Source organism: Epinephelus moara, chromosome 24 (assembly GCF_006386435.1).
Source record: "Epinephelus moara isolate mb chromosome 24, YSFRI_EMoa_1.0, whole genome shotgun sequence".
In the NCBI taxonomy this organism is placed as follows: Eukaryota; Metazoa; Chordata; class Actinopteri; order Perciformes; family Serranidae; genus Epinephelus; species Epinephelus moara.
Window position 1 is genome coordinate 11,896,895 of NC_065529.1, and position 9,478 is coordinate 11,906,372.

General features: G+C 41.8%; 1 protein-coding gene across 1 annotated transcript in view; it reads left to right on the forward strand.

The window, feature by feature from the left end:
* Positions 1 to 9,478, forward strand: part of grip1 (glutamate receptor interacting protein 1) — a 62,530-nt gene that overhangs the window by 20,885 nt on the left and 32,167 nt on the right. Inside the window, exon 2 of the mRNA XM_050037249.1 lies at positions 8,446 to 8,526. Within this exon, the coding sequence (XP_049893206.1) occupies positions 8,446 to 8,526 (81 nt within the window). The remainder of the gene's footprint in view (positions 1 to 8,445; positions 8,527 to 9,478) is intronic.

Here is a 9,478-nt window from a genome sequence, read left to right on the forward strand (position 1 = left end):
ATTATTGTTCAAAAATAGCTCCAAAATGAAACTTGCGATAACATCTGTGATGTTGTGTGGCAGACGAACTGATCTCACAAACTACTGGACCAATCAGCCTAATATTTCATGTACACATTTATGACGGCTTACTGGTGGACACGGTGATTCATTACAGTTGAAAAACCTGTTTTATTGACTGTTTTGTACCGTCACCGGCCCCAAACGGCCAGTTGGGGCCACAAGTTTTCCAGAAATCATCGTAGGTAAAAGCAACATACCTTACATATCGTCTGTTGCAGGACTCGTTCGGCCTTCGTCGTGGCTCGACAACACATGTAGAAAAGTTTGGTCTCATTTTGAGCCGGAGCATCTGGAGATTAATTCCATCCAGATATGATCCACTAAAGTTAGACACTATATGAGATGAATGATTGTGTTATCTTCACCACCATGTTGACTGTAAGGAAGCTGGGAGGGACAATTCCACTGGGTGCAGCTGCGGTTTCGTTCTGTCATACCACACTGGGAGTCTTTCAGAGGCAAAGTGGTCGGCCTGTCTGATTTTGTAGACCTGCAGGTTTTGTTGATTTGGTCATTTGTCGTCTGCAGGCTGTTTAAAGTCCAGTTATGAACATGGATCAGAGATTTGTGGCTGTTTCAGTCAGACGAGGTGTGTGTAGTCTGCTGGAACTACGAGATCAGCTCAGGGGCTGCCTGGTGGAGATGTGAACTCTACTGAGGGCACTTTACTAGTTTGTATTTTAATGTCGTATGAGCTGCTCTAACTGCTTCACCTTCTGAAATCTAGAACAATGAAGCATGCTGTATAGTCCGATCTAATTAGATTTGAAACCTTTGTAAAGTAACCGATCATTTCAGCTGACACATAAACGTCACAACTGAAAGATTCTCCTCCTCCAACACTTGTTGTTATTTGTGACTCTTTAACAGTCAGTATTTGAGCTTGTGAGGCTCCAACTGAGCAGCGCTGTGTGTTTTGGTTCAGGTGACCTCTGACGTTGAAGGTCAGACAGCTGTTTGTAAAGCAGAGGCAGATTCTTGTTGCATCTAGATATTAATATTTTCCATGTTCGTCCCATGAGGCTGGTTCAAGAGGAGGTTTAGCTGCTGTTTGATTTAGTTTGATGTTGAAGCTACTTTACTAAAATCTACAAAGGCACATAGAGTCACAATAAAACTCTGAATTTGGGTGTTTGAATAATGTAGTTTAATGTGAAATATTAGTCACATATTGTAACTTCCTGGAAACAGTATGCAGTGTGGGACGACCGTTCACGACTGTCCGACCAACTGCGGGTGAAATTTACTGATCTAAACTATGACACAGAGAGAGATCACGCACATGCACTGATATGAGTTAAACAGATTTGGGAAGCGCTCGATCACTGGACCTTTGAGTCGTATGCAAGATTAGCTCTGGACAGACAGGCAGACAGACAGACAGACAGATACACGAACGAACACACACGACTGTATGACGTTCGGTCCCTTCAGGCTTCCTGCGGGAGATAATTAAGCGTTAGTCAGTGAAAAAGTGTTAGTTCCAGTCCAAATAAATCCAATAACTGATCGTCTCCATGTTCCCTCCGGTCAGACGTGAGCTTCATTTCATCATCACACAGCAGCAGTCTTTCATCTGCACACATTTACTCCACACAGGCCTTTTTACATGAAGCTGCTGTTCAGAGATGGGAAACGTTTAATATGTGATCTGTGATCGTCAGATGCAGGTGGGACAGGAAACGAAGAGGTGTGGGCGGGGCTATACGCATGAGCTGTGGGAGCTAACGGGCTAACTACGGCATCCCACAAGTTTAAAATCATACAGTTAATCAAACACTTTAATATCATTCATTTCTTGTTGTTAAAGGGATAGTGCAGCCAAAAATGTAAATTCAGCCATTATCTACTCACCCATATGCCGAGGGAGGCTCAGGTGAAGTTTTAGAGTCCTCACATCACTTGCAGAGATCCAAGGGGAGAGGAGGTAGCAACACAACTCCACCTAATGGAGGCTGACGGCGCCCCAGATTCAAACGTCCAAAAACACATAATTGAAACCACAAAATATCTCCATACTNTCCATTAGGTGGAGTTGTGTTGCTACCTCCTCTCCCCTTGGATCTCTGCAAGTGATGTGAGGACTCTAAAACTTCACCTGAGCCTCCCTCGGCATATGGGTGAGTAGATAATGGCTGAATTTTCATTTTTGGGTGCACTATCCCTTTAAGTAAAAGTAGCAAGTAAAAGTCGTGCATTCAAAATCTTACTCAAGTTAAAGTGTAGAAATATTAGCATCAAAAGATAAAGTGCTCATCATGCAGATTGGCCCATTTCAGAATACTGTATATTATGTTATTGGATTATATTTATTGATGCATTAATGTGTTCATCACTTTAATGTTGCAGCTGGTGAAGACGGAGCTCATTTTAATGACATCATTTATTAGTTTATATTTTGTATTTATGATCTGAATCTGCAAAGAAACTTATCAGATAGATAGATGTAGTAAATAAATGAACATTAGCCTCAGATGTGGAGCAGTAGGTGTATAAAGTCGTGTTAAATGGAACTCTGTTTCCTCACAGATATAAATGTGGCGTATTTTAAGATGTTCTTTGCGCTGCAGTTTTTGTTCTTTCTTTTTTTAGCTGCTGTTTTTTTAGTGTGAGGTGTTTTTTTTTCACAGTTTTTACACTTACACTTGTTTGTCCTGTTAATTAAAGTCTGATAATTAAAAATGGATCATCGCTGTGTCACACTAACTCTCAGTGGATATTAAATATACAAGTAAAAACACATTTCAGCTCGTGGCTGTGAAACACCAGCTGTCTGCTGAGGAGGAAGTGTTTTCTCTTCATGACTCCGACCTCCACGTTCAGCTTCCTCTGGAGCTCGACCACCAGACCTGCAGGGTGAAGTGTTAGACCGGCTCTGTGTCATGATAATGTGGACAGTGTGTGTAAATGAACTGTGGTGAACTTGGAGGCATACGGGTCGGCCAGTCTGGTCCCGTTGGTCAGTGTTTACTTATTCAAGTAACACTGGCGGTCCCGGAGAGTGAGTGACCTGACATGGTGCGTTGGTAAATTCAGTCTGACGCTCTACACTAAAATGAGAGCCCTGTTGGTGGAAGAAACGCAGCGTTATATTTCTACATGAATGAACCAACGGTTAAGTTAATCACACATTCACTCCGCTCGGCGCTCTGCTGCTCCGTCTCCACAGACAGAGTGTCCAGAGTGCGCTCTGCCACTCTGAGAGTGCGCTGCTCTGGCGCTCCCAATTTATGAAAGCTCCAGTTTGTGCCAGAGTGCGCTCCAGCATAAACTGGATATCCTACGAATTTGCGCCCAACAAATGTCGTTACATCCTTGACGTACAGTTATGTAATCGCCGTAAAGTTACAGAGGTTTGGTTTAGGAAGAGAAACGTAGAGGCACGTCCCACTGGTAGGAGGCCCCGGGGCAGACCCAGAACACACTGGAGGGATTATATATCTCATCTGGCCTGGGAACGCCATGGGGTCCTCCAGGAGGGACGTCTGGCCCGCTGCCCTCGCAGCCCAGCCTCGGCTAAGCAGTTGAAAATGGATGGATAAATCTTTTTGCTCTCAGTCTCAGTTTTCCCTGTGATATCAAACATATCTAACATCACTATTCTTCAAGGTATTGAAGTTATAAATTCAACACTTTTGTCTGACAGCCCAAAATTCTGTGTATTTATTATTTGTCTTTATTTATTCATTCAACGTTTGGCTAAAACACTGAACGCAGCACATCTGGTTCTTGAGCCATTAGCTTGTTTGCAGTCACTTGACCATTATGACCCACGAAATTCAGATTGAGAGCAAGAAGTGATCAATCTATCGGACGTAGAGGAACAAGACCACATCAGAGTGTTGGATAAACCTGCAGGCAGCACGTAACGTCAGAAAATCTAAACTCATGTTAGATGTGATCCATTAAAACAAAGAATATAAAGCACATTTCAAAAATGAGTTACAAAGTGATTTACATGTCAATAATTAAAACACACAAGACACGAAAATAACAACTTTTAAAACAACTGATAAAAGTCCGTTTTAAGAAGAGACTTGAGATCACTGACTCTGCCGACCTGATTTTCTCGGGCAGACCGCTCCAGAGCCTCGGGGTCCTGACGGCAAATACTGTGATTTTTCCCACAACTCAACCGATTTAGGAGCTTTTTATACTTTTAATACTTGACCTACACTTTCATGATAATAGACCTTTACTTGTTCCAGAGTGTTTAAACATTTACACAAGGCTGTATTCGTACTTTCACTGCAGCGTCTGAATTCTTCCTCCACCGCTGAAAGTGTGACCTTGTTTAAACAATTGTCGCTCAGTAACAGGAACTATTTATACACGATAAAACAGACCACAGTGTGTAGTCTATAGTATTATATATATGTGTGTATATACAGTATGTACTGTAGCTGCAAGAGAGAGATGCTGCTGTCCTACATGTGGAGGAGGCTCCGCTTTCATCTTCAGTTAGCTATGGTGTGTGTGTGTGTGTGTGTGTGTGTGTGTGTGTGTGGGAGCTCAGCTGCTGGAACCAAACAGAGGAGAATAGATGTAGAGCAGATTAGAATAGAGCAGAACGACATAAAATAGAAGCAAACAGAAGACCAGAAATAGACTCAACACTAAACTGTGAGCAGATCAAACATGAAGCTGATTCAGGAGGATTCAGAGTGATCGTCTTCCTGCTGATTTACACACAGAGACACTCGACGCACGGTTTGATGAATCCTCTATGATGGTCTTCACACACCGAGAAGAAATGAAAAAACGAAAACACGAGACACGCACTTTCAAACCGTTCACAACTAGACTGTCATGAATGCTCCTGTTTAATACATTCCACCAAAAATTAAGGTCCTGTATATACGACAAAGATTTCAACCGAAAACGGTAAACTTGAGTTGCATGTGCAAGAAAGTCGACCTCACAACAACAATGGCGGACCTCCGAGCACTGATTGTGCTGCTCACCCTGTTGAATTCATCAACGCTTCCCCAGCAAAGTGTAGATTTACTGTAGCAACTCCACCTCGTCGTCAGTCCAGACAAACGTTCGTGCGGTTGGACTGGACCGACGACGAGGTGGAGTTGCTGCAGTAAATCTAAAGCAACTCCACCTCGTCATCAGTCCAGTCCAGACAAACGTTCATACGGTTGCTATTTTGTTTGTTTATACATCACCACTCTGCAGAAGGAAGCGCATGATTAATTGATAAGTTGATCGTAAGAACAGAAATTCCTAAATGTTTTGACAATGACATAATCGTTTTAGTCATTTTAAAAGCAAAAATGTCCAACAGTTCCTCGTCCCAACTTCTTTAGGTAGAGATTTTGCTTTGCATCTATGACAGTAAATGAAGAGTCTTTGGGTTTACTGTTGGTTGGACAGAAGAAGATGTCACTTTGGGGAAATTGTGATTCGCATTCTTCACTTTTTTTTAATAGACTAAATGATTAATTGTGAAAATATTAGCAGATTAATCAATGTTAAAGATATCCTTAGTTGCAGCTCTATTTCGGACACCTGACGTCCACAGCATAACGTTAGCTAATGCACTTGGAATTGAGTGGTTCTCTGTACGAGTCTAAAGGATTTCGGGGGCTTTTTTGGGGCAGGACTGTTGAAGCCGAAAGGCCTGATTTCACAACAGCTTCTCTAAAAATTGTGATGCATGTTGCAACGTTCTTAGACCTTTATTTGCAATGAAAATGCAAAAATAGTGACAATTTCTTTGAATAATTTATCAAAAACATCCAGTGAGGATGAAACTCCACTGTTCTCAGTTTGTGATTTGCACCACACTAACGTCACCACTGCATATTTAATCTAACTCACATGGATTTCAGATCTGCATTTAACAGCCTCTGACATGATGATTTGTCTCGTTTGTTGTCGATGTGTTTCAGTCGATCTGCTGGGGTGTTTCCTGTTAGAAAGTTCTTGTTGAATCAAAACAGTTTACATCTGCCCCCATGCAGAACATCTGAGAATGGCCTTGTGCGATGTTTAGCAGTATTTTTTGTTGGTAAATGTGAGACGTTCAAGTCGCACATGTCTATGTCTTTATAACCATAAACAAGAAAGTGAGTCTGATGACATTGTGCGGGTGACTGCTATGATTGTTCGTATGATATCGCACGAAATATGCATGCACAACAGGTCGTATGATATGCTACTTTTTTGTGCCCTATGAATGACGTTATGTCCTTAATGTACAGTCATGTGATTAACGTAAAGTCATGGAGGTTAGGTTTAGGCAATAAAAGGTACTATGATTAGGTATAGGAAAAGAAACATGGTGAGAACGTACCTTAACATTATTCACAATCACTCAAACTTCACACGGATCTGAACACAAGTCCGATTTTTTGTCACAATTGCAGCTTTTCAAAATATATGGGATATGTACAAATTTGGGTGCACTGCTTTTCATAGAAAAACATATGAAAAATTTGTGAGAACATATCTCCACCTATCGTAGACGAGTCAGACATACTTCGGTCAATAAATGGATTCCCATACTGGGACAAGGACAGTAGTCCAGTTAAATGTCCTCGTCCAGCTGTGACTGTAAACATAGTGAGTGAACAAAAGATAAATGGAGAATATTTATATGTATATTTATACATTTATTCATTGTTTCAGCCTTTAAATCCGTAGAGTTTGGTGTGGTGAGAGCACTTTCATCCAGTTTATAGTTATTATTTTTCCAGGAACCATTAAAAGAGGTGTAAGAGGTCTCAACAGTTCACTGGGGAAACTGTGGGCTTTATTTTATTACCACACATTTCCCTTCTCGTAACTTCCAACAACATAAATCATCTAATTAGAAGTTGTGTCCAATCAAACAAATGCATCCAAATTGATCTGATGTCATGGTCTGTGAATCAGCCCCACCTCTGCCCTCTCAGCCCTGTGATGACATCACCATGGGGTCTCCCTATGGACTGCTGAGATTGGTCCAGACTCAGATAGACCACAGTGTTCTCCACAGGGATTGGTCGCTGTACTGATGAGGTCATCCCTCTGGCAGTAGATTCTTTATTCATGAGAGCAGGCTGACTGTACAGACCTCCGAGCAGCAGCTTCACACTGAGAACCAGACTCTGGTCACTGAAATTCAGTTTTCAGGTTTCACAGCTTTGTTAGAGGCTAACGAGAAGCATCTGAAGCACGGGATGCTAACGTGCTAATTTAGAGATTACAGTGGTTTGTAAATAAGATCTGAGATGTATTTTTGTGGTGGAAGCTCTGCGGTGTCTGATGATGATGATGGTGAGTACAGATGCATTATGGGACAAAAGAGTAGATGTTTCTGTCTGTCGAGGTTTGTCTGTTAACACAGAAGTCATGATGTTAATCGTTAATTTGAGTTTGAGCCAGTTGATGAAACTGGTTGAAGTTTGACGAGTCACTGCTTGAGCCTCTAAACCAATGAAAGGAACTCCAAGTTTAGAAACCACTTATTCTAATTGGTCTGTAGCCAGTTGGAAGGGGTGATGGAGTTTGAGAACCAGTTAGAGAAACTAGTAGAGCTTCAAAACTAGTTAAAGGAACTGGTTGAGATTTGGAGCCAGTTAGAACACAGGGTCGAGCTTCAGAACCAGGTAGCGAAAATGGTAATGGTTTGGACCCAGTAAGGAGAAAGCTGTGAAGGTTCAGAGCTAAAAACAGGAACTGGTGGAGCGTCAAAACCAGTTAAGAGAACTGCTTGAGGTTTGGAGCCAGTTATAGACACTCATTGAAAGCTCTTAACGTATAAAAAAACTGGTAGAAGTCCAAAACCAATTGGATGAACTGGTAGAGCCTCTAAACTAAATCAGATTCATCTAATAACCAGTCAGTAGAACTGGTAAAGGTCTAGATCCAGTTGAAGAGAACTGTGGAGCTACAAACAGGAACTGGTGGAGCTTCGGAATTAGTGGAACTGGTCAAGCTTGGAACCAGTTGAAGGAACTGGTAAAGGTCTGGAACTAGTAAGAGGAAGTGATGGTGCTTCAGAGCTACATACAGGAACTGGAAAGCTTCAGAACCAGTAAAGAAACTGGTAAAGCTCCAAAACCAGTTTGAAAAATTAGTAGAGCTTTGGAACCAGTTTAAAGAACTGGAATAGCTTGGTACGATTTTAAGGATGTGATGGAGGTTTGGAGCCAGTTAGAGACACTGCTAGAGCCTCGACACCAATTAGTTCTGGAGTTTGAGAACGACAAGAACCAGTTGCACGTCAAAACCAGTTAAGAGAAATCTGTAAAGCTTCAGAACTTCTTAGATGAGCTCAGAGCCATTACTAGAAACTGAAAGAGGTTTGGAACCAGTAACAGGAAATGGTTTGGCTTCAGAACTGGTTAAAAGAACTGGTAGAATAATACGTGTTTGTTTTTGTTTCAGATGAGGGGCCGTACACCAAACACTCTGCCGGGTCGAGACCTCCAGATGGAGCGCTGGCCATCAGGAGACAGAGTATACCAGGTAACCCACAGAGCTTTTATTATTCTCTTATGTTCTACTTTGTTTTATTCTTTGTGATCTCTCCTATCTGCTCCTCTCTGTCTCTGCTCTCTGTTGGTTCTGCTCCGTGTGGTTCCACCAGCAGAGCCAATAACTGATGAAGATAACAGCTCTGAAAATAGAACACACAGTAACAGTTAGCTGATGTTTTCCATCTGTGTGACCTGCAGGAAGATGCTTACAGTCGCAATTTATCTCCTCCCACCTGGAGCTGGTGGCCTACTTACAACTATCACACTGCTGCAATCACAATCTTCCAATATTTCTGTGACAACAAGTAAACATTACATCAGTGACCTGGGTCAGCTGTTCAAACACCGTCAGATATAGTAGAGAGCTGTTACAGTGATGGACGACCTTCAAGCGTCTGTTTCTTCAGGGATTGATAAACATAAGAGGAATGGGAACAGCTGATAAGAAGTGTTGGATTTTTCAAACCAATTATAAGAAGTGTTGGCACAAGGAGCTGTAAACCTGCAGGGCCAATTAAAAAGTTTGAAGGAGCAGTAGCAGAGGTTTTGAACTACGTAGGGGGTAACTTTTGTATTGTCCAACCTGGACCCTGTTTCCCATGTTTTTGTGTCTAAGTGACTAAAGGGAACAACAGTTTTTGAAATGTGTCCAGTGTTGAAAGAGAGGCTGCAGTCTGCAGCAAAGAAACAGGTTGCAATAAAACCACTGACAGGCTGTAGGGATCCTTTCATAATGTTATCACTTAGAATAGAGTGTGCCGGGGCTGACGTTAAAACCCAGAAGTTTAGCATCGCGCTGGTTCCCGGAAGAGAAACTGAATGTGATTTTTGCATTGCGTTTTGGATTATGTCAGAAAATAAGCTCTGTGGCTAACACAAGTTTATGATACTTACAGGTTTTGTTCAGTGAGATAATCTTCACATATGAACACCTTTCATAC